This window comes from Liolophura sinensis, chromosome 1 (assembly GCF_032854445.1).
Source record: "Liolophura sinensis isolate JHLJ2023 chromosome 1, CUHK_Ljap_v2, whole genome shotgun sequence".
Lineage (NCBI taxonomy): Eukaryota > Metazoa > Mollusca > Polyplacophora > Chitonida > Chitonidae > Liolophura > Liolophura sinensis.
The window spans coordinates 11881403-11907986 of NC_088295.1; the positions used below are offsets into that span (position 1 = coordinate 11881403).

At 37.6% G+C, this 26584-nt stretch overlaps 1 protein-coding gene across 4 annotated transcripts; it reads right to left on the reverse strand.

Moving 5' to 3' along the window:
• Positions 1 to 1167: 1167 nt before the first annotated feature.
• LOC135482318 (long-chain-fatty-acid--CoA ligase 5-like) lies at positions 1168 to 26584 on the reverse strand. Of its 4 annotated transcripts, XM_064762245.1 has the most exons (23): positions 26515 to 26577; positions 24571 to 24763; positions 19171 to 19399; positions 17789 to 17897; positions 17428 to 17495; positions 16861 to 16962; positions 16157 to 16256; positions 14769 to 14941; positions 14294 to 14326; positions 13861 to 13912; positions 12951 to 13024; positions 12567 to 12644; positions 10690 to 10824; positions 10352 to 10434; positions 9979 to 10129; positions 8700 to 8772; positions 7517 to 7605; positions 7062 to 7178; positions 6634 to 6687; positions 5069 to 5158; positions 4054 to 4155; positions 3448 to 3519; positions 1168 to 3178 (listed from the first exon to the last, which is right to left on the reverse strand). In XM_064762245.1, exons 3-23 carry the CDS (start codon positions 19333 to 19335, stop codon positions 3038 to 3040), a joined length of 2061 nt encoding a protein of 686 aa, XP_064618315.1. In that variant the 5' UTR covers positions 19336 to 19399; positions 24571 to 24763; positions 26515 to 26577; the 3' UTR covers positions 1168 to 3037. The 4 variants fall into 4 exon arrangements, with proteins under 4 accessions (XP_064618315.1, XP_064618312.1, XP_064618314.1 ...); XM_064762242.1 differs by lacking the exon at positions 24571 to 24763 and having other exon boundaries at positions 26515 to 26584; XM_064762244.1 differs by lacking the exon at positions 26515 to 26577 and having other exon boundaries at positions 24571 to 26356.

Here is a 26584-nt window from a genome sequence, read left to right on the forward strand (position 1 = left end):
AGGATGGGGAGATTTTGGTGTTAATGGAACACCAAACCATGCATTGTGGGGGCACATGAACTTTTCCAGCATGTATTGATGTAGATTGCTGGGGAAGAATGGATTCTACATAGAAATGAGAAAAAAAATCTCTATCCAAAAACTTACTGTTCTTGGCACTGTGCTTTCAGTAGATATGACAATTTGTGTGTATAGAATGTATTATTACTGGGTTATCTGTTTTTCCTCAGCTGAATTTGTAGTCCATTTCAGAGAGGTTCTTGTGAAAAGATGTAGTAACTTGTGCAGTCTCATCTTGGGGAAATTTTGGCCTGCTTTCTTAGCTATGTTTGGTGTATCACTTTATGGTTTGATCATCACAGCCATGGAATCTGGTATTGTAAACTTAATGAAACACACGGGAGTTGCCCAATGCTTATGGTAAACTTCAGAATGCACTGCTTTGATAACTTGACAAGAACCTTCCTGTTGACTGAATGTGTCTGGGGGCAACTTTTTGTGCTTGAAATCCTGGCTTTTCACACATATCCTGTGACATCAGCAAAGTTCCAAAATATAGAGAATAAGAATTCTCCGGCCTTTTCGGTTAGTTGTTGGCGAGAGCCCAAGGTTGCCAAGATTTTGAACTCCACTGTTGCAGACCACCCTAACCATACTTTATTTCTTCAAGATTTGCCAGAATGGTTACAGAATCAATGCTTATTGGCTGACAGTGGAGATGAGCTTTTCTGTGTTAAAACTTCAAGCCTTGGTCACAGTTAAATAAATCTGCCACACCTAAATTCAGCCATCTCTCAAAAGTCAAAGAGAATAGATTCTATGTCCCTTGAAACATTAAGATTACTTTCAACGTTGTTCCCATCACATCACAATAGTGTTCCCTCCCCGCATGCCATCCCTATTTAGATACAAGCAGTTCAAGTAGAAGTACAAACCGTGGCAAAGGAAAGCTGGTAAACACTTTCCAAGAAAGGCCGCACAAAGCTACATTTGTCTCTGACCAGGCTTACTACCTGGGGATTTGAACCCGTGGTTGCTATCCTTGCTTCAACCACCAAATACTGCTCAGTGTGAAATTCATGCAAGGTAAAGCCACGCTTTACAGCCAGACATTTTCAAGTTTGTGTCCTATCATTTTGAAGACAATTCACACGGATAAGTGGGTTTTCACATTAAATGAGCTTTATGCAAATTGCTGGGAAAACCTCAACACAGTCCCCACCCACGAAAAAACATGATTTTTAAGGACCTTAAATAAGCTAATACCCTATGTTTTTCAGCACATTCACAGACCACTCAGCTTAAGTAGGGTACTAACATCATACAAAGATTAATGGATGCCATTTTGGTAGCTTATGTAATGGTCCATTTATGCATTATGATGTTTAACATTGAAAAATAAGCACTTTCAATGACACAACTCGAAAATCTTTCAGTAAAATTCAAGGACCACGGGGAACCACATTGCTATCTCTCCCAGTACCTTCACAAATAAATAGGTATCAAAAGTCTAGTACAGTTAGAGTAAATTTACCTGTCGGTCAGTGGTATTTGTCCATGAAACCAGGTTCCTATTTATCAGATATCCATTATTACGCAGAACACATTCATATGTAAATATAAAAGTATCAGGTAAAAAGTGGGTGTATCACAGAGGCCTGTATCAAAAATTAATTAAGGGTTCTTGCTATTTCATTTCTTATTAAATAATGTACCAGTTAGCTGTTGCTTGTGATATTAACATTATGTACAAGTATTACAAACATTTATAAAGACTTTATTTCTTGATGATATTGTTCATGACATCTACTAGCATGCCTAGAATGACAAACATGCATTTACTAATGAAGATGTTCTCAGTCATATGAAAAGGTATAAACATGATTTTGTACAAACAGAAGAGAGACAGAGCAAGATGTTTAAACCTGCATATCTCAATATATACGAAATTTATTTACAGTCTCAAGACAGATTTTGGCACGTGAGGCAATGGGCTTTAATAATCACTCAACATTTCCCAACCATACAAACAGGTACCAAGTCATCTTCCCCTGTTACGCTCCAATGCTTGTGGACTACTACTTCGGTTTACCAGCAAAATTACACAGAAACTGACGCACATCACCGTGTATTGCAGAAACAAACAGGAGTTTAAGGTTTAGGCAGACTTGTTTTAGTTGGGCAATATTCCCTGTTACAGCTCTCATCAGCTGTCATACCAGTAATACTACAACATTGTCTTGAAAAGTCCATCCAACTTTCATCCCTATCTGTATCCCCCAAATCCCACTATGTGAACCACATATTAAACGTGACCATTTATGTAGCAGTTTTCATGTAACACTATTGTAAAAGAAGTATTAAAAATGTATATTAAAGAAATTATTGCCTATCCTAAAAATCAAAAGCTTAAATACAAAATAGCAACCTATAAAAATAACTGAAGATGCATGCTTCAAGGCACCCCAATAGTTTTGCTCATATTATTAAACTAGGGTAATGGTCTAGCGCTTAATTTTTTTTGTTCCAGAATATGATAATTTGTCCACGTATTTCACTACATTTGTAACAATCTACACCACATACTAATCTAGAATTAAATGTTTATACAAATATAAATGTTTATACAGTGATATAACAACAATAAATTCAGTTCATCCATGACTTGTATACTTGAAGAACATAAATTTTGAAATTTTAACCATTAAATTGTAGCCATTAATAAATTAAATCTGGAGGAAAAATTTGCTAACTTCAAATACAGTCTTTCTTAATTATATTTCACTAAACTAAACAAACCACTAAAAATTTCCATCCACATTGAAAACGAAAAAACTGATAATTTCCATATTTTTAAGTCAAAAACTTCAGCTCTGATGACATATGTAAGATAAAGTACAGGCAATTGTTCATGGCGGTTGTACCTGGTAGGAAAAGATTCTAATAAATGACAATACACACAGTAAAGGATGTTCATGTAAGTGGGCAGGGCAAAAATGGTCCTTAAGCCTTTACCACAAGTAGGCAAAATCCAATCTTATTTGCCTATTCTCTTATACATCTCCTCAATCTGTTTGGTGAATTTCTTCAACAATGCTGGACGTTTGTTCTTAAATGTTGGTGTAAGACAACCATTTTTTGACGTGAACGGCTCTGAAGAGATAAAGATGTCCTTCACCTACCAACAAAATTAGAAAAAATGATTTATACAAGGCTACATAGAACATTCCATCATAAAGGAGAATGGGAATATTAAGGAGAGAAAATACAGGTACACACAATATTTTCCATTTTACAGAGTTGTCTGTGTAAGTTTTCCCATTGAATTTACATTCAAGAAACACAAAGTGTATTATTACAATTTGAAGATGATAAAACCAAACTTTTACATAAACCTGATATTTAAGAAATAAATAACAACAAATAATGGAAACAGTGGGATCTTACCAGTTCAAAGGAATGCAAGCCAGCCTCTTTTCCGTTCTTCATCATATCATCAAATATATGTTTCTTCACATCCTATCAGTATATAGTAAAAGCTTTGTAAACAGTGTATTTTTCTGTATGAACAGTCCAATGTTTGTAATTTTGGCTTGCTACAAGAATCAGCATGTGAAAGATTAGTGAGATTCTCAACATTACTTTGAACTAGTCCGTTTCGCAAATGTTTAGAAACTACGACATTCATTTCCTATGGAGTTAAAGCCGTGAAAAAACAAAGCTCTAGTTCACTTTAATAAGAAAAAGAACAGATCTTTTACAGAACTATGAACCCATACAGAACGGTCAACAAGTCTGTGATAGTGTTGGTAGCATGACGTAAGAACAGTAACAAACTTCTCATCAAGCTGGTAAGGGCCTGTATAACTCAACCTACTACAGACCTCAGTCCTGGAGGTTATGTGAGTGGTGGCACTCCTTATGGCCTGTAATATGAGAACATGCCATTCTGCTTGAACATGTACATTCATCTAGCAACACAAGTCCTCACTCAGCTGTCTGAAACCCAAGTATAATTAAATGACGCAACCTACTATATGTCACATGCTGTACCTTGTGTGAGCAGAGCTCTGTAGCATCACCGGACAGCCCAAGCTCCTTCAGAAGCCCTGGGAACACATCCATGTCAGGTACAACAATACCCACTGTACATGTCTACAACAACGCAACATGAATACACATGCACAGGTAACAACAACATGAGCCAATAGGGAATTACAGTGGGCCTACTGGCGCAGTATCAATAACTTAGGCTAGCACCTTGACATCAGTGACGTGCACAAAGATCAAAAATCAGGCAACTGATCATCACACTCACACCAATGATTAGTGGCTAGACACCACCTATGACAAGCCCGGTATCACTGATAAATAGCTTGAGATCAATGGTTAGCAGTCTGACATTCTGTTTAGCAGCATGTTATCGATGATATAAGCATCCTAACATCAATGATTATCACACTGCCATCAGTAATTAGCAACTAAACATGAATGAGTAGCAGCAAAATATAAATGACTGGTAGCTAAACATCAATTATAATCAGATGAACATCAATGATTGGCAGATGAACATCAACGATTGGCAACTAAACATCAATAATTATCAGGTGAACATCAACGATTGGCAACTAAACATCAATGAGTATCAGGTGAACATCAATGATTATCAGATGAACATCAATGATTATCAGATGAACAACGATTGGCAACTAAACATCAATGAGTATTAGGTGAACATCAATGACTGGCAACTAAACATCAATGAGTATCAGGTGAACATCAATGATTGGCAACTAAACATCAATGAGTATCAGATGAACATCAATGATTGGCAACTAAACATGAATGAGTATCAGGTGAACATCAATGATTGGCAACTAAACATCGATGAGTATCAGGTGAACATCAATGATTGGCAACTAAACTTTAATGCACAGCAACTGAAATTTTACATCTATTTTCAACAGCACATACAAACCAAGAAAGTTCTTCAAGTTAAGCCTTGGTGAGTGCGGTACAGTAACAATGCCAAGCATCCAAACATGAACTTTAAGAATGAAACACAAACCTTGAGGCTGTCTCCATGTACAAAGACTTGAGAAATGTACCGGCTTCTCAGGTACACATTCTCACACTTTTCTGGAGCCACATACTCACCCTGAAAGGTAACAGAAAATAACTGTCAACAGCAGACAGATGGTTTTCCAAGGGGCCCCTACATTCTCTGGTAAGATTTATTTATTATTTGTTTGAATGGTGTTTTAATCCAAAGAAAGCGAAAGAATATTTCACTTATACGACGGTGGCCACGTTATAGTGGAAGGGAACTAGGTGAGCCGGGGAGAAACCCACGACCATCTGCATGTTGCTGTGAGACCTTCCTGTGTACAGCTGGAAAGGAGTCTCTGGTAAAACTTAAAATTGGTAGCAATGCTAACAAAGAGCTTGCCTGTATGAGACACATGAATGCAAAACTTCAGCTCAATGTATAAAGAACTGAAATTGTGAATTTGGTAACTTACAGTAATTAAAGAATCTGCGCTGGAATATATGCTACTGTGCGCCACATGTGAGCAAACCCTGAGCATACATGCAGTTCTTTTTGAGATACCACACCTAAAATTCTGTTTAACACTGACTCTAATACATAATACACTAAGTCAGTAATTCAGTAATTTACGGTACTTAAAATATGTAAAACACAAAATCAAAAATGGAATATTCTCTCCTCCCCCCAATGCTATTCTACATGTGTGCAAACCCTGAGCTCAATAAATGTAGTAGTTTCGAGAATCCACCCCTAACACTTTGTTTAACATTAATTCTTACACACAATACCTTCAGTCAGGAATTCAGAAATTTACGGTAATTAATATGCACACATGAATATCCCTCTGGTGCTGTTATACTCTACATGTGTGCAAACCCTGAACAGTACTTTTTGAAATACCACCTCTAAAACACTTTGTTTAACATTCATTCTTATACACCTGCTAGCACAGTTGGTAGAGCGTCCGCTTCGGGAGCGGTAGATACTTGCCTTCAGTAAGGCATCTCAGTGAAGCAGCACTAGATAAAAGAGCGGTGGAAATCCGTCCTTCAACAAGGACGTACATTACATGCATTCTAAGGATTCCTTTGTCGTCACATGACCAAAAAATCGTTAAGTACGACGTTAAACCCCCAAGCACTCACTCAGTCACTCATTCTTATACACAATACACTAAGTCAGGAATTCAGTAGATTACGGTACTTAATATGTACACACGGAACCAAAGATGGAATATCGCACCCCCCACCCCCCATTCCCCCGGCTACTGTGCTCTACATTTGAGCAGACCCTGAGGTCAGTTCATGCAGTTCTTTATGAGATACCACCCCTAACACTGTTTAACATTGATTCTTACACACAACACACTAAGTCAGGAATTCAGTAATTAACGGTACCTACTAAATATGTACAAAAGGAATCAACGATGGAATCAACTCAACAGACATGTAGCAATCTGTACTGTAGCAGAGGAGTATATATACAAATCACATGTAATACAACAGTAATAGCAATATCTCCGTCACTGACTAGTCCTACTGGTGACAGATGGATCAGATTATTCCCACAAGTCACACACATACCTGAGCAAGCTTAAAAATGTTCTTCTTCCTGTCGATTATTTTCAATGTTCCATTCTGTTTGGAGAACAATGTTATAATCAACATTTCACAATAAATAGCTTTTTGAATACACCAAGGCTTTAGCATATTTTATAAATTCAGCCATCATTAAAGTCTGGCTGACATAAGTGATTTAATTTTATGACAAAAAAAAGCAGTATAAAACACATAGATATATGAAATTTATAAATTTATAAAGGTTTATTACCACAAAGTACTCGACAGTGTAGACATATTCACAACAAAACACCTTATAGTCTACATGTTATGCATCTCATATATCTTAAAAGCTTTAACTGGATTAATATTAAGTAACAAAATAATTTACACTAGATCCATATCAAATGGTGATTTTGTGGAATAAACAGCATAGTTGGTAGTGTACTCACCGGTAACCACATGCCAATATCACCTGTGTGGAGCCAGCCATCACTGTCCATAACCTTATCTGTCTCCTCATGGTTTTTATAGTAACCACTGAAAACATTAGGACCTCTGGCACAAATCTATTCAAGAAAGAAAGATTAAATGCTTGAAACATTGCCTCACCATGATGTTAGCTGGGAGATATTACTGATATGTTACTATTTTTTCTCTTATCACACAACAAATAACCAGAAATAACCAGAATAATGTTGTGTGAGAAAAGTGAACTGAACAACTCAATACAACATTATCAGTTGCATACAAACTTCAAACTACTATCTAAGTATGTGTTAATGTAAAACCACTTACACTAAACAAAGAACAAAAACAATGAACAAACACAAACAACACCGGTCTCATTTCAGCTTTGACTGGGATGGTTATGATGCATGCCTTCAGAATTGACCAACTGGCTTACCTCCCCTTTACCCTCAGCTGCATGGTAATCCATGTCTGGTACATCCACAAGCTTCACAAAATTACATGGGAGGGGACCTCCAACATTACCTGCAATACAATACACACAATGAAAACTCAAAAAAAAAACACTTGAGAATCTGTGGATTTCTAAAATCTGACTGCCTTTACTGACAGGAAATTTTGTCGTTCAGGTAGATCTGAGATCGGTTTCATTCTTCCTAGCTGTGCGTTTACTTCCATGCATTAACCCAGAACTCTTTTTGAGTGTGCTGTTCTCAATATTTCAACGCTGTACCCTACAAAAACATATTATCTCTAATCCTGCAGTAATTCTGACTTCATATCACATAATTATCTGTGAATAATTAAGACCATAACGTCACAATTATAATGGATGTACCTGGTGTACAGCCAGCAAGCTAATCTTTGCTAACCGCTAACATTTTCAATTCAAGTCGGCCACAATCAGCATCGTCCGGAAAACATAACAAATTGTTTGAGGGTCTTAACTTCAACTTGTGTGTTAATGATGAACAAACGGGAGCTACATTGCCCTACACTGAAAAAAAGGAGATGATCTTAATTCTGGGAACAGCAGCTAAGTCCACACCATTCAAAAATGGCAGTTCATAAAGTTCTGATTCTGTCCGTGTGGATGTGTTGGTTGCATGTTATGGTCTTTATTATTCCCATATGCTGAGGTAACATGCTTTATTATTCCCATATGCTGAGGTAACATGCTTTATTATTCCCATATGCTGAGGTGACATGCTTTATTATTCCCATATGCTGAGGTGACATGCTTTGTTATTCCCATATGCTGAGGTGACATGCTTTATTATTCCCATATGCTGAGGTGACATGCTTTATTATTCCCATATGCTGAGGTGACATGCTTTATTATTCCCATATGCTGTGGTGACATGCTTTAGTTTTCCCATATGCTGAGGTGATATGAATTCAGAATTACTTACGCCATGAAAAGTTGACTGACGGACACACCAATAATAACCATGCTCCTCAAATGTAGTACCTTTCAACTGTTTCAACTGATGGGTGTTGCAGATAACACACAAGAAAAGATCAGTTGGTGACTAATCAGTTTTTCTGAAAGCTAGGCTGACAGGAATGTATCAGATCTAGTCATATCCTAGATATGGTCATTAAAGACCTGAGATTACCTGCAGAGTATTCTCCTGGAAGTTGGAAGGTGATGCCAGCTGTGGCTTCTGTCTGACCATACCCCTCTACAACCTGGAGGAGACAGAAAACAGAGACTAGTCACTCAAGGCGAGAAAGTCCTCATTGTCATACTATATCTATATTACTTTGGAAAACCACATCAGTTAAAAATATTCCATTACGATGCTCAATACAACACAGGGGGTCTTGTTTGGAGTGATTACTCTTTATATCCTGCACCACTAAATGAAATAGCAGCCCGTGTAGGTCCATTCTGCTATAGCCTTGGAAAATGAGGTCACACAATGATATTCAACACTTTGAGCCACCTGGGTTTCCCCACCCGTAAACCTAATCATTGGTTTTGTCTCCATGTAAAAATGATCGCAAGAAACTGAAATGTCATAGTGACAAGAGGTCATATTACTGCCCCCAGTTATGACCACCAACTAAATACACCATACTGTAAAACATAAATGATTAGCTTATTCAGGGGAGGTAATGTCACAGATTTATTTCCCTTGCTCCATGGTGCAATAGTTTACAGCAGAATTTCTTTCAGAATGATTAACTGTGTTTCAACTTTTAATGAGGTCAACCTTGCTCCAAGTACTGTCTTTTAAAAATCATACATACATATTAAGATATTAAGAGTATATCTCCCCAAAAAGTTCTAATTATATACAACAAGCATCTTAAGAGCTATCACCTAAGCACCAACCATGACACCCTCTGGACAGCTTGGACATGTTCTGGTGAAAGGCCATACTTCTTAATACTTATAAAACACAGCACTAATGTAACACATTTCATGTATTAAAGATCATCAAAACAGCAATATGCCAGCATGGTGCCAAACATGATGACAGGGAAATCTGAAACATTGTGTCTGAGAATGGGGGAATCATCACCGTAAGTCTGAGCAATGGAAAGGGTGATATGGAAAACATGACAAAGCATTCCTCAAACTGGGGATGTCCCTTTGGAATATTACTGCTTCATGATACAATTATCAAAACTGGCCAGAAAAAAGCTGGCATTCACAATTTCCTTTTAAATGCTATTCATAACATCTCAATCAAAGTTAACATTAGATTACTTAAAAGACAATTCACATCTATGTTTTATCAACAATTCTTCTTCTATTAATTACTGCCCTGAGTGAAACATGTACACGTTGCACAATGAAAAAGGGATGTAACTCTGTCGTTCTATCTTTTTAATTGGGAAACCTTGTATCAGTGACTGCAGTCAAATGTTAGACTCTAAAGCACTTACGATGCATCCCAGGGCACACCTGACAAAGGTGAGCACCTCCGCAGAGAGTGGCGCTGACCCTGTGATGATAACCTTTACTCTGCCACCCAGCAGGTTCTGAAGTTTGCGGAACAGCAGTATATCCCAGATACTGTTCCTCCTCACTATAAATCTGTTCAAAAAGTCACCAAAAAAACCCATTGTAACTTTGCCAAAAACACTGGAAAATTTTCTTTGATTTTGGGGTTAAGCCTTTATGTACATGTATACAGCCATTTAACCTTTTACAAGCTAGATTTCACTGATGAACCAATATTTGGCCAGTTTATCAAATAACTTATAAAAGTAAATAAAAACAGAACTACTGTATGACAGTTAAGATTTCTGCAAAAACCTGCGTATTTCCTTTTCCTTCTGACTGATAGCAGTTTTTAACAGCCATGACTTGAATTTACTTCCTTTCACACTGAGCTGAACCTGAAAAACAAAGTCGAAATCAGTTTATCTTAAGAAGATAGATCTTTAACTGGTAGAAATATGCAAGGCACATGCCAAGGTTGAACTAGGATATAACGAAGGACAAGACGTGCTTATTTTCTAGTCTCATAACATGTATGCAAAACAGGATTAATTTACAGTTTTTCACTTCTGTAAAAGTAAACAGCTCAGAGTACTACACTTACAAATGTTTTACTTTACACAACTTTTCAAAAGCTAAGACAAACTACTTACTCTATCATAGAGCCTATTCAGTAGACGAGGAACAGTTGGGAATAGTGTGGGCTTCAGAGTCTGTAAATCATCCAGTATCTTCCTCACATCCCCTTGGTAAAACCCTATGTGAGCCCCATGACAGAATATCATGAACTGAAAACATATAAACGCTGTACGAATATAATGGAATTCTTAGGACTAAGACTCTAAATGTTGATTTGTTGGTTTGATAGTCTGGTTTTCTAGATTACTATCATATATTAATTTCCATACACACCTACAGACAAACAAAGTAAGTTTCTCACCAAGTTTATATCTTCACCAAAAGTTAAACAACATACAAAACATCATTTCTTGAAAACACTGCTGTTATTAGCAATGCCACTGGAATTAACATTACCTATGTGTCTTTTAGAATCACAATGACCAAGATGGTGTGAGGTAAAGTGGCTGTTGATGACGTGATCTGTGAGCCTCTCTCAAACTTGTGAACCAGAGGAGAGATGGTGTGAAATAATGTGACTATTCATGACATTACCAGCGAACCTCTCTGACACATGTGAACTACACTCCAAGATGGCATGAAGTAAAGTGATTGTTCATGACATTATCTGTGAACATGTGAGTAGAGGTAATATGGGTTGAAGTAAAGTGTCTGTTGATGACATTACCTACAAACCTCTCTCAAACATGTGAGCTAGATGTAAGACGGGTTGAAGTAAAGTGACTGTTGATGACATTACCTACAAACCTCTCTCAAACATGTGAGCTAGATGTAAGACGGGTTGAAGTACAGTGACTGTTGATGACATTACCTACAAACCTCTCTCAAACATGTGAGCTAGATGTAAGACGGGTTGAAGTAAAGTGACTGTTGATGACATTACCTACAAACCTCTCTCAAACATGTGAGCTAGATGTAAGACGGGTTGAAGTAAAGTGTCTGTTGATGACATTACCTACAAACCTCTCTCAAACATGTGAGCTAGATGTAAGACGGGTTGAAGTAAAGTGACTGTTGATGACATTACCTACAAACCTCTCTCAAACATGTGAGCTAGATGTAAGACGGGTTGAAGTAAAGTGACTGTTGATGACATTACCTACAAACCTCTCTCAAACATGTGAGCTAGATGTAAGACGGGTTGAAGTAAAGTGTCTGTTGATGACATTACCTACAAACCTCTCTCAAACATGTGAGCTAGATGTAAGACGGGTTGAAGTAAAGTGACTGTTGATGACATTACCTGCAAACCTCTCTCAAACATGTGAGCTAGATGTAAGACAGGTTGAAGTAAAGTGACTGTTGATGACATTACCTACAAACCTCTCTCAAACATGTGAGCTAGGTGTAAGACGGGTTGAAGTAAAGTGACTGTTGATGACATTACCTACAAACCTCTCTCAAACATGTGAGCTAGGTGTAAGACGGGTTGAAGTAAAGTGACTGTTGATGACATTACCTACAAACCTCTCTCAAACATGTGAGCTAGGTGTAAGACGGGTTGAAGTAAAGTGACTGTTGATGACATTACCTACAAACCTCTCTCAAACATGTGAGCTAGATGTAAGACAGGTTGAAGTAAAGTGACTGTTGATGACATTACCTACAAACCTCTCTCAAACATGTGAGCTAGATGTAAGACAGGTTGAAGTAAAGTGACTGTTGATGACATTACCTACAAACCTCTCTCAAACATGTGAGCTAGATGTAAGACGGGTTGAAGTAAAGTGACTGTTGATGACATTACCTGCAAACCTCTCTCAAACATGTGAGCTAGATGTAAGATGGGTTGAAGTAAAGTGACTGTTGATGACATTACCTACAAACCTCTCTCAAACATGTGAGCTAGAGGTAAGATGGGGCGAAATAAAGAGACTGTTCATGTCATTACCTGTGAACCTCTCTCAAACATGTGAGCTAGTGGTAAATATGACAGATGACAATCTTCTGAGGATAAATTCATCCCATGCTGTAAAAAAGAAATTATCTGTTGACATGATACTGCAATAACTGTACCTAAATTTTGGTTTAATTTTGTTAATTTATTTCTTGGTAACATGGCTTTGAATGAATACTGGCTAAACAAACAGTAAACATCGAAACATAAATGTGGCTTACAAATCTCACAGTTTCAAGCAATCATAACAGATATTTATTAAAAGATGGTTTTCTTTCTAGAGTGATCCAGAAAAAGTTCAATGAAGACACTGATGACAAAAATGTGGCATATTTTAATGTAAGTGATTATTTTAACAGCACTATTCTAGTGACTCACCAAAGCAAAGAAAGTCACTGAAGCTATTGAGGCAGTCAAGTTACTGTGGGTCAGCATAACACCCTTAGGGTCACCTTGACAACACAAAGAGCAACTATAACACACAACCACAAAACATCACTCAAACATTAACAACCAATGAATATGCATGCTGTACTCCATCACAACATTTAAGTAACATGCATGCTGTACTCCATCACTACATTTAAGTAAAGTTAACATAAATTTCAAGACCCTAAAAAAAGCACTTAGTAATAGACACGAATCACAATATAGAGAACATTTACTTAAAATTACATGTATTTCTATCATATATGGAACACACTTCAGTGATCTTCCCATCATCCACCAGAGGCAACAACTTAAAAGGAAGAGACATACGCACACTCTGTAAGGCTACTTAACGCAGATTTCAAACACCCCTTTCACCAAGTTCTACAATGAACCTCTTGGACCATGTCACTGACTCTTTCTTGCTGCTGTCTTCTGATTGCAATATTCTAGTACTACATCTATATCTGTATTTAATGTTGAAACATAACAGTTAGTCTCCACTATGGGAATTTAGCAGCTAAAAACAAACAGTGAAGTCACAGTACTTCAACTTATTCAATATGGTCCAAAAAAGTCCATTGTAAACACTGAATATTAGCAATTCGATCACTGTAATTAAAACTTAAGAAATAATGAAGACCATATTTGGAATCAGCACCCAATGGCCTTTACTTGATGCATACTGTATTTAACAGTGGTCTCTGTTTTTAACTTAGTGTTACAATCATCATCAGAAAACCAAATGTGCTTGAACTTAGAGATGTATGTACATGAAGTTCACAAAACTCGTCAAAACAATCATGAGCATGGTTTCACAAAATCACCCCTCACAAACAAAGTAACATGAAATACCAACCTGTTGTACCACTGGTGTAACAGATTGTTGCCAGGTCAGATGGTTTGGGTGGCTATAAAAAGAAAATTGATAAAACCTAAGGTGTCAGAAGCCAAAGTTCATGAAACAATGCTTAATGCCACACTGGCAATATTTTTTTTCAGCCATTTAGTGATAAAAATTTGTCCATGGCTCCAAAGACAACATGTATCACGCATTTGTCACCAAATCTTCTATGTCAATTTCAAGAATTGTATCACCACAACACCGTGAATACCCTTTTTACACTGAGATTCTAAGATGTTATAATTTCTTAATGGAGCTGACCAGCAAAGAGCCAATGTAAATAAAAGCTAAACCCAGTTTTGCCCAGTACTTCTCAAGTAAACTTCATATCATTTATACACCTGTCCAGGGATGTCTCACGGTGTTCCCATTCATTATAAATACTTACCACAGGGTCTCGCAGATTCTGTCGGCCCAGATCCTGTGAACAAAATACGATAAAATTTAATATGCATTACACACATGAGAATGTGAAAACCACCTGTGCATTATAGGTACTTCTGTTGTCATAATGGTATTACTAAACCAGGCTCTCATATCCCATGTAACAGAAACAGGTACATATTGGATTATCCAGTATGACAGAAAAATGGATCATCGGATCATCTAAACTACGAAGAACTACGCAAGAATAAATGCATGCTTAGGGGACATCAGGACAAATAGAAACTTGTTCATCAATTCAGTAATTGTTGGATTCAGGCAACAGATGATGGTTAGCCGATGCCGGAGAGTACAAACCCTTACATAAGTGCACACAAAAAAGATCTATAATCAATGTGACATACAAATCATCTCTGACGATAAACACAAATCATCTGGACACTTAGGTCATCAGCCTTAAGAACATATTAGTCTCTTACCTCCACCTCAGCAAAACTGTATAGCTTGATGTTGTGTTTTTCTGCAAGAAGGGTGTTATTGTTGGAGACTGGGTCCATCATGATAATACGCTTCAGGTGTGGAATCTTGTCTGCCTGGTCCAGGAGCTGCTGGGCCTTCTCTGGCTTATCACACACCACTGTGGAAATCTCAGCTGTACACAGACAAACACAACAATCATCTACTACACACAACCATTAGAAGTATCTCAGAATCAAAGTTATTTCTAACTTGCAAAAGGGAAAATGTAGTCATGGGCATAGGCAGATATACCTGACAATGACAATACCAGCAAATTTTTCAAGCCAAGAAGTAACTTAGAATTGGTAGCAAGGCTACCAAATAGTTCATCTGTATGAGTGTAAGTGCTTGGGGTTTAACGTTGTACTAAACAATTCACCTGTATGAGACACATACCTGAATGCAAAACTTCAGATAGATGTATAAAGAACTGAAATGGTGAATTTGATAATTTACGGTAATTGAGAGCATCAGAGATGGAACATCCCCCTTGCATCACTGTGCTTTGTAGGTATGTAAAACTTCAGGTCAGTACCGTATCTTCTCAATAATTACAGACACTCGCTGACTGAGACACCTTAAGAGTAAGCGGGTAGATCAGAGGAGACTCCCGTGAGGCACTCACTGCGGGCGGTATCAGCATGCCAGCTGGAGTATAGGCCTGACCAGGCCTACACGTATAAAGCCAGTCTTTACCCGACAGCATATACACGGCAACTCACAATGTGCTTTTTCAGTAAACATGTTTGTTTAGAAATAAAGTCAAAAAAAAAAAACTCTTTCCGGCTCCATTCTAAAATCTATGCTATCCAATATTTAAAGTGCATGGTTGTGTGGGATTATTTACAGGGGAACATTCAACACCCCACTGCATTAGGCGTTACAACCGCAAGATTGTCTTCAGCCTACTGACCTCTTGTCTAAGGTGGAATATCCCCCCTCGTGCTGTTGTACTCTACAAACCCTGAGGTAAATACATGCAGTCCTTCTTAAGGCATCACCCCTAACATTTTGTTGAACATTACTTTCTCTATTACTGGATGCCAACGCTACGTCATAAGCTATGTCTGTACTACCTACAGGCGAGCTACAAGCTAAAAACTGAATCACAGGCAAATCACTAGACTTACACATTTGCCATAATTAACCGCGCTACAAAAGTAATCCTTCATCTAATCAGATACGGCACATAAGAGGTCAAAATTTATACCTTCATCAGATTTTTATCAGCAATGTCTTACAACAACAGAACCTGAGTGTTTTTGTTTTGTAGATCTAGGGATAGTCAGCCGTGCTTAGCCTCAAGATGTAAATAAATGTCAAATTAATTGCAGGCTCAAGCCATTACCTTGATTTATTATAAAGGCACAGGCATTAGGTCCCAGGGTGTCATAAAGGGGGATAATCACCATGGAATAAATGTTACAACCTTGCTCAGCCAGAACCCACTTCAACAGAAAACAGGTCAAGTATCCTTACCAAAAGTCTTATAGAAGATTTAAACTTGTTCATTTTAGCGCAATTTACACAATATTTATATTACATGGATTTCATTTATGCTTATTTATTTATTTGACTGGTGTTGTACGCCATACTCAAGAATAATTCACTCATAACACGGTGGCCATCATAATGATCGGAGGGAACCGATGAAAATCTGGAGGAAACCCACAGCCATACGCAGGTTGCTGCAAACTTTCCCACTTACGACCAGAGATGAACTCATTTATGAGTGGCTCTCCTAACCTGGCTAATCCTACATCTAGAAATACAAATTTCCATGTTGCCAAATTTGCAGCTGAGTCATGGGTTTTTCATGTATATGACTTTCACTTCTGTTGTTATTAAGAGTACAGCCTGCTTTGCTGTCCAAAACTGCCTTGGAAGTCAGAAAATGATACAACATTGTTACCTATAAATAATTCAACTTCATGTTTACACTTATACTAAAGCCAACAAAAGAGACATATATGTTGGAGCCTTTTCAAACTTGGGGAAAAGAATTATTAGTAGTTATTAATAATCTTATAATTCATATTAAGAAAAGCTTGCCTCTAGTCTGTTATTGCTGTATATGCCAAGAAAACTGTCCGGCCCAGGCTTCATGCCCAGCTGTAGAAGACCAGAGCCAAATCTGTGAGCTCGCTGGAACACCTGCAATATGAAAACTACATCATCACAATGTACACACAATGCACTGTGATGTGCAAAGCTAACATTAGTGTTGAGTCTTCATGTAGAGAGAGTATAATTCCATTAAATTAATGAATTTGCTCTTCTTCGAGATACTCTCCAGTAGTACAATGCTAAACAGAACAAACGGTACATACAACTTTAATTTGGGAATATGTCATGAACAGTACTCCTCGTAATTTGATATCAAATGTAATTTTGTAGAATGTCCATTTTAGCAGACATGAGACATATGTGCAGCAGACGTACAAACATATTCTCAGCAGACAGTATACCACTTTGACAAACACATCTCTACATGTATGATCAGTAAGCCATATTAAATTATATCAGATCAGAGAAGTTTGTCTCAATCCTCAGCTTGCAGCATGACCATTCATCCTGTATGACGCTTTAATCAAAGATCTATGTGCACCTTAAGCTTACCTGTTTGTAGGTTAGCCATTCATACTCCTTGTTAGGCCCAGTTCGTGAACCCAAACATTTCCCATTGTCTGAATAGAATATTTGACATTATTACTTGTATATTTCACATCACTAAGTACAAGACAAAAGACATTCAAAGTTATATTTTTCAAAATTACTGAATGACAGTGAAACACATGGTGAATACCTACAGCCCTTTTAACATACGTACTATGTAATCCTGGAGATGACTTTGCATTCTACTTAATTGTAGTCATTTCTAAAAGCGTTTACTTATAATATTTCTGTTGTTAGACATTAATTTCCTTTTCAGGGTTGTAGTCTGGTTATAATCTGACCAGCACCAAACAAGTCATCTTACTGGAGACTCTCATGCCTCTCTGGAATCCCTCATAGAGTGTGCGGCAGTCATGGTAGATGTGGTCCATCAGCTTACCATCCTCCAGGAATGGGGACGCATAAACACCGTCCTGACGACACAAAGGCATACCATTCATACATCTCCTCAACATATAGACACACAACTAATGCACATGATAGATTCAAGGTTTATTTATCTAATGTCATCTTCTGAAGTACTGCATGAAACACCAATAATTCATTTATTTAATGTCAATTAGCTGTATGCAGATCTTATGCACTCTGCAGTTATGTAAATAACTCACAGACTGCATTAAAGGACACATGACATGCTTTGGTTTTTATTTCTTAATGTGCAGATTGTCGCGCAGATTGTCAAACAAATTTTTCAACTTTCACTTTGTGGGGTAAAAAGGGCTGCAAAGCACAGTATCCTTTAACTATTTACAACACCTCCATAATAAAATTTGTTTAACATTGGTTCAACATCATCTTGGTGATTTTACAATGACCTTTTCAAGTGCCAATATATTTATACCAGTGTTAATTGACCCGAATGCCATGTGAAAGCCACCAGTAAAGACACCCATTTAACCACATTATTCAGAAACTGGGCTAACTAGCAGGCCTACTTGATCTGTCCTCTCCCCTCCCATTAATGTGGACAGAATGCCAAGCCAGGAACTACCAGGCAATTCTAAGCATGACCAAAATTTGGCTGGGACCTGAGACCTGGGACCTGAGGGGGCAGACTACCCTCTCATTCACTGGGCACAGTGGTGGGGTAAATTTACTATGAAAGCAGTGCATGGCAAATTTTTCAACATTTCATACAGTGGTCATCTGAACATCAGTATAACACAAAGGACTAATTGGTAATTTTAATGTTGTATGGTACTCTCATAATGGTCAGCTTCACAGGTGGAAAAAGCAGAGTGTCTGAAGTAAATCACAACACTTAGGAAAGTACATGTACATTTAACTGAAGGACTTCCTCACATGTGAGGTACAGTTTTCAACCCCAACATGAATTTGGTGTGTATTTCCCATTGTTGGAAGAGAAGGGTTTCTGGTAAACCACCTATAAGACCCATAAAGCTTTATGAATCAGTTATTGTCATGAAAAAAAAACAATGGACGTGTCAATAAAAAGTTCCCTAAACCATAAGGCCGACTCAAGTAAACACACTTTCAACAAGTCACTGCTAACAATGAATGAATGATTAGGTAACAACAGACGACAAATATTTAGAAACTGCTACATGAAGGTGCAGAAAGAAAAATATTTAAGGACATCCGTCAAGACAACTATACAGCTAGTATACCAGGCAACTTATCAGGTACAAAGCTTTTCCTGGAAAAGTAATGACAAACACAACCTACTGGTAATACATCTGCCTGTTTGCCCAAGTCAATGGGCACTCTGATAGGGTCTGGTGGTGAAAGTAAATAATATCCCACAGCGCTGGCTCCTGTCAGAAGAGCTGTGCCCACGCCTAACCCTATGGCTGTGGCATTCTCCTGGACGTACTCCAACACCGTCTCCATTTTCACCTTCAGTCACAACTACAGCGTTGTTCTCACTCCCTCAGTCTACACTGTACATGGCAACCTGGATAGTACAAGAAAATAGAAGCTATGGTGCACATAATATTATATGGGATGTAAAATTATGGAATTATAATTATTATAATTCCTCTCACATACATCCTGATGTGATGCATTGTCACGTCAAACAGATTTTGTACATGTCTTGAAAAAGCAAGTTAAGTGGTTCAAATGTACATGTATGCAACTTTTTAGACACCATATGTAACCCCTGAGTAAAGCCCCAGACTTTTTTGAACCCTTAACAATTATGCATGATAATCACCTGATGTCATGGAGAGCGCTATCCTGCAATTTAACAAATCCTGCATCATAACTGTAATACCAGAACCAAAGAGCTCCTGTAACTACGTACCCCATAGGGCATAATAGACTTCTGCATCTATGCCTAATGGTTGTCAGCTTGTATAACCACATGGTGAATTGTTTACCAGGACATCACAACAAATGCATCACCAGGAATTTCCACACATGCTATAAGCATCACTGTTTGTGTATAAGGAAGTTAAATGTGGAAAGTCCAAATGCTACATGCAACAGGCATACAGTGTAGTAGATCTGACTCCGGCAATTGCCTGACCTGCCCATCCACTAGCTTTGTACATTTAAAGTGACATAACATTTAACTTAAGAAGGTCTTAGGCAGCAGAACTATTTTTTACTCTTGACATTTGAAATGTCACTTGAAGGATGTCTGTGAAAACAGGTCTACATTTATAAATAAATTACACCTGCAGCAAAACTGAAAATCTACTACACCTATACAATTCGTTCAGTATTTACCAAGCAGCCAGGCTACCTGTATGTGGGCCTAGACTACAGTCTAGTGCATTCCCTGCGTGACTTCAGAATAAGATTAGCCACCCAAATGCTTTTCCACATTAAAGACAAAAAGGCAACTGTTAACAGACAAATGCTACAGGCAATAATTACTAGTATTTTTATTATCAATTTCTTTCCCAAAGTAATATTTTCTTTTTTGTTAACTTGGCCTGAAAGACTGCTTAAGTAAGTAAAATAGCCTTTAGATGAATACTGTCATCATATAAAATAAAACAAAATAAAGTATTTAAAATATTTACAACTGTTGTTTGTTGGAGACAAGAAAAAATGTTTTCATTTTGTTTTCAAGAACATTCTTAATTATTGGTCACAAAAATACACAAGGAATGATAACACAACTCATAAGAAACCAAAAAAATTGTCAGTGGCCTCCAGAACAGGCTGGTAGCATCGGTTACATTACCTTAGACCAACAACACTTGGTCATTGTTTAGTGTCAGCATATTTCAATCAGAGGGCCAGTAACTGACCTATGAAGTTGTATTCAAGTTTAATACAGGAGTGATACTGACCAAATGCCAACTTGTTTCTAGCTTTGCTTCAGTGAAATTTTAAAGACATCGGAAAAACAATGACGGCTTATGCCAGCCTGAACTGAAATCAAGAAAGCCAGTATCTGGCCTATTTCTCTAACACCAAGCAAAGTGCTATAGCGCCAAAGGTATGGAACTGGTTTTAAAGTTGTAGGTAGAAGTCTGATCAGTATTGAATAACGTTGGTGTCATATTAATCTACACATCAGTACAGCATCAACCACATAGCTCCGGTTTGTGGACTATAGGACAAACTGGTGAGTTCAAATCTATACCCAGGCTAATGTAGGTGATGGGCCTTAGCTGTGAGGTGCCCAGTTTCCACCTAGCCCATGAGGTGTGCTCGTCTCTTTCCAAAAACCAGCAACCTTTCATAAACCTGACCATCAACATTCATGGTACATGTGAGTGGAGACTTCTTGATTACAGAGTAAGGCAACCACAAAATCAACCCAACATGCAGCTTATACTAAACTGGGCAGCCTCATGATACCAGTAGCTTCATCCACTACATGTAATATGTGTTTGTAAAGGAGTTAAGTGCGTGACTTACGATTCAGAATCAAAAATGGAAGATGGTTTAACATACATTTTTAAAAAAGCTATACATGAAGCTTTGTGCTGATGAATGTCTTCCAGCAACATGCAGATAGTTGTGGGTTTCTACCACCATAATGATGGCTGCCATGGTATAAGTGAAATATTCTTGAGTACAGCGTAAAACAAGAATTAAATAAACAAAACAAATTTTTACTGAGGTTTTACAAATCTAAGAGTAAATTAATATGATACATGTGGCTTTTAACAAACTGTTAAATGTCCAACAACCATGCATATTGTAATCATATGTATTGACAAGTACAAGCAACTGTTATCATTGAAATACAGCTAAAGATACACTGTACATACCCTACCGCTGCTGCCCTCTAGGGTATAAAACATGAATTACTGTGGCATGTACAATGTATCGGTCCTTTAGTTCTGAGGTCAAATACTATAAACCCCAGTCTTATCACTCTAATGTCAAGTTACTACATGTGCACAAGTACTACATGTGCACTGTACATGTAATACTCCCTGGATACAATAATATACTGCTAAGATACATGTATATATACACTGGTACTTCCCTGACCTGCACACCTGTGTGATAGTGGTATAATCTGGACGTGTAGCAGTGAGGAACCTTTGGACTGCAGGTATGTTAACCACCTGTATTGTCTGATCTCACATACCCATGTGAATATACTGTCACACACCCACTTGCAAACCTTGATCCTTGACATAGGTTGAGGGTTGCAAAGATATGAAATCTTTGCACCCCAGATATAGAGAGGCTCGCAACAAAAGAGGACTGATAAGTTGATAACGTTGTGGGATTAACTATTGATTGTCACCCCTCACCTTATTTAATGATAGCCAATAATAGCTTTGAACATGATTCCTGCAGTTTAACTTTAAATACTCAGTAACATTCAGGTTTATTGGGTGGAAAATCCTTCTGACTTATAGTTGCAGTCAAATCAGTAAGAGCTGAATTTGAAACTATGACCCCATCTGTCAATGAGGTCGTCAATGAGGGCACAAATCTGCTATCATGTCCACAAAGGCTATCTAAAGGCTAATTTATGTGACCTTTACTAAAATATTGCCAAAAATGTACTTCAAATCTACCAGTGACACAGAAATGGGCTCCTGTAGTGATCTTAAATGTATTTGATGCACATGTACGTAGTTCGGCCGTAAATGGAAAGGTCTGCCAGCAGTTTGCGGCTAGTCGTGCGTTCCCCACAGGCTCTGTCTGGTTTCCTCCCACAATAATGATGGCTGCCACTGTATAAGTGAAATATTCTTCAGTACTGCGTAAAACACCAATCAAATAAATAAATCAAACTTATGTAGTTCATTGGTGTTTTAAATGCAGATTTACATAAGTGTGGTTAATAATTTCATGCATTTTTCTATCTTTTGTACCAAATGTTGAATGCCTATCCTTTGCCAATATGCAATGCAATAGATAAGCTTTAAGCTTAAGGGTATAAGAACCTCACTCAAGCAAAATTCTCTCCTCTGTTCTATGTGTCACAAAATATTGATCGTAAAGTCATATCCTTATAAACTCAGAAAGCTACAAGATGGCTGATTTCCAAAATACTTTCTATGTTCTTTCTATAAACATACTTGTACATATCTCGCCTTGTAGCATTTGTTAGATCCTGCATGTTGTGTGATGATTTCAATCAAAACACCAGTCATTACTGCAAAAACTAGAGTGTCAAACTTATTGCATCAAATGCCTTCACTCCAAGTTTCTTAAGTTTTACAATGGGTATAATTCTCTTGTAAGTAAATATGGATAGAGCATAGTGTCTCTAGTGCTCTGCTCAATGATTGTGTCTAATTCCGCTTAACCCCATGTGTATGTAACCCCCAGGTCAGATCTGCCCAAATCTCCAGGCAAGATCTGCTATGGGTGTTCACCAGTAAGCTAGTAACATCAGTAACCAAGCCTTAAACAAGATGGCTGCCCCAGCAGCACACAGGCCAAATGAAAACTCAGTACAACAGCAACCACTTGTAACTGTTCTGAGTTTTTGTATTTAGTTATGCCTAAGTGATTGTCCTAACACAACACAATCCTCAGAAATTACATATCACTGCAGATGCACATATACTGGAATTTATCATACTTTTGGACTTTGACATTTTGAGTCCAGTGCACATGTTCTCTATGGCCAGTCAGTAAGCATTTGTTATTATTGTTGATAGATACATATATATAGATATTAACTTTGTATATATAGTTAATATGCATATGGGCTATCGCGTGGTAATATTGTGTTTAGTTTATAGATATTATCAAAATCCCCTATCTGACAAGCATGTTGATCTTATATTGTCCCACTGATGTAGACCTAGTCAATTATTGTTCCCTTATGAGGAATTGCATACATACATCTCATTGATAAATGGTTATCATGTTTAAATGTTTCCGTCATAATTTGTTATTCTGTCTTAATGCGCAATTTGACATTTGGACTACCTTAAGAACAAGGGTTTACCAGCACACACCATACATGTCACATGCATCACATACATGTGGTCATCATGCCTGATTCCTGTCATTGTTCCTCATGCGGTAACCGTTCTGGGTTGTACAATATGTATACATCCCCTAGTATAAAAATGTACCACTCAGATTATTATTGCATACATTAGCCTACACTATTGATTTGTAACCTGTATGTTAAATGATCGAAAGAGTAATTTAAGAATGTTATGTTTTGGTTGGAGGTGAAGGTCAGCTGGCATAGACCAGCATGTCTTGTTATATATGAGATATGACCTGGCATCATAAAATGCATTTGTACCCATCATGTGGATACACTGAGTCATCTAAATTTCTAATGCGAGCCTGGCCCCTTATTAGCCTGGCAACGTACTCGACATTATGTTTAGATGCCTCTCTTAAACAGGATACCGGTAACCCTGTGACCCTTGGCCTCTCTAGTATTGACTATATTGCAATCATTGTTAGCATGATGTCACTTGGTTTCTAGATGCCATGCTTAAACGTTACATGCATTATGGTCTGACTGTCAGGCTGACCTCTCAACTTCAACCTACCGTGACCTACATGTATGTGTACAGGTCGCTGTGTATACATGTGGACACACATGTAACATGTCTATTATATAATTGGGTTAATAATCATGTCCAACACCTTAACTTGTTTAGCTTGTTATGATCATATGGCACTTCTATTAAGTCTTTGAAAGCTAAGTTCTAAATTATTTACTCATTAATACTTGAAAGCCATAGTAGCTCCGCCATTCCCTCCACGACAGCCGAGCAGTCAAGACGTGTTTTGCCAAGATCACAGCCAGTCTTCATTCATACATTTCACCCAGGAGCTGTACCGTCTTGACTGCCAGACATTACCCTCTAGGCTGCTTCTCCTTGTGAGTCCCTCAGCGGGAACACTGTCCAAACTCAGAAGGAAGGGAAGAAACATATTTAAAGATACTCCTACTCTTATACTGATTACTTCTGTCTCACATAATGAATTCTCATGCTGTGGCACTTGTGAAAACCCACCAGAGCATTTGCGTTTCTTTGTCCAGCATATATTTAACACTTGTTCCCCAAAAGCCAGTCACGTGTCCACCCAACAACGTAAGATAGTCTCACAGGTGATTCAACCGCAGACAAACAGGTCTTACATGTAGGACCGTATATTCATCGAGTTGAATTAGATCACCGCTTTGAACATATTAACGGTTGCAACAAAAGCGCAACTGAGATACATACTTTACTAGTGACAACTTATAATCTAGCATGGTACACGGTTTGAACACTAATATCACTCAGTCGCCTAGATTATACCTTGCATCTTTCTTATATCAATGAAAACTGTTGATTGCTTCTCTTTGCATGATATCATTCTATTTTCAAACTTTAAATACTTCCTTAGTTCTTTCGTAGTTTGTGTTAAACGTCGTTTTGGGAATTAGCTTACTGACCAGGAACGAATAAGCTTATTGACCAGGAACGTCCTCAATGATCGGTATACGAATGTCTGTTTCGACACATAGATTTCAACATTTATCTTACTTTTTATTAGAGCTTTTTTTCAAAATACTATTTTTGGGCAAATTTATTATATTTCTAAAGTTTCACTGTTCAAGTGATTTGGTTTACTATTTACACTACTAGAAGGTCCCACAGGTTTTTAATATTTGTCTCAAATTGTTGTCCCCCTAGATGACTATATGTCAACTTTTTACGTTTGGGTTGGAGGCAAACAGTCATGTTAAAGTTTTCACAAGGTCCAAAAGTTTTGAAAACTCAGATATTCTTTAAAACTTTTTGAGACATCAAAACTTGGTGACACTGTTTTCTTTTGGTTTCCCTTCTAACTATGCATTTAGCTGCGCATGTGCAAAATTTCAAAGCACGTTGTACTCAGGAAAATGATCCTGAAAAAAAAAAAGACTGTCTCAAAAGCAGAAATTGCAAAATGAGCAAAATATCACCTTGAGCAGCTCAGTGAATGATTTATCATTAATTAGTTTGTAAGGTAAGTTTCCTTCCTGATGATAGGATTACATGAACCTAATTGTTTAAAATTTTAAAAAGTATAATGCTCCCAGGAAGCACAAATTGGTCTTTATTCTACACAGTTGTGAAAAATGCTGCTGGAAAGCCTGTATTACTATTCACCCCTTCCCGATGACATCCTATTTATAGTCCCAGATTGCTCTGAAAGTTGCTGCTTGAGTATAGACGGTCCACGGTACAGTGGCAGACATCTGCTCTATCAGTGGTTTTCAGGTTATGAACAAATATTAGCAGGAGGTGAAAAGCATTTAGTATCGTGATGTGTATTCTACACAGCAGGGAGTCCTTTTCATGTCGAGTTAATCCCTATATCACCCTAATTATTGGGAACGATGAAATCATGCATGGTCACTGCCTTGATTGACAACAAGTTACAACTAGTCCTAGTACAATGACTGTTGGTTGAGAAATGTTTGGATATTCGAATATTTCTCAACCAACAGTCAGTGTACACGGACTAAGTCACGACAAGATGTTTTGTCAAATTTAAGGTACTGGAATGTTTAATTCAACTTTGGTTTTCATCTTTAAGCGAGACGAAAGGTGAGCAAGTGGAGAATTAATAAACTAACCAATGGCCAAATTTCATATCTTTCCTTATTTCCTGTAGCAATCACATTACCTGTGGCTGGGAAAGATATAATCGTGCCTTTCATGGGGATGGCATTTAACTTTCACCGCCATCATTTTCG

Excerpts from the sequence above, each read along its gene's own strand:
- LOC135482318 (XM_064762242.1), bottom strand. The coding sequence starts at position 19,335 with ATGGAGACGGTGTTGGAGTACGTCCAGGAGAATGCCACAGCCATAGGG. Across the intron at positions 14,942-16,156 it reads TGCCTTTATAATAAATCAAG|CTGAGATTTCCACAGTGGTG; the intron begins GTAATGGCTTGA and ends GTCTGTGTACAG. Across the intron at positions 5,159-6,633 it reads ACATTTTTAAGCTTGCTCAG|GGTGAGTATGTGGCTCCAGA; the intron begins GTATGTGTGTGA and ends GTTACCTTTCAG.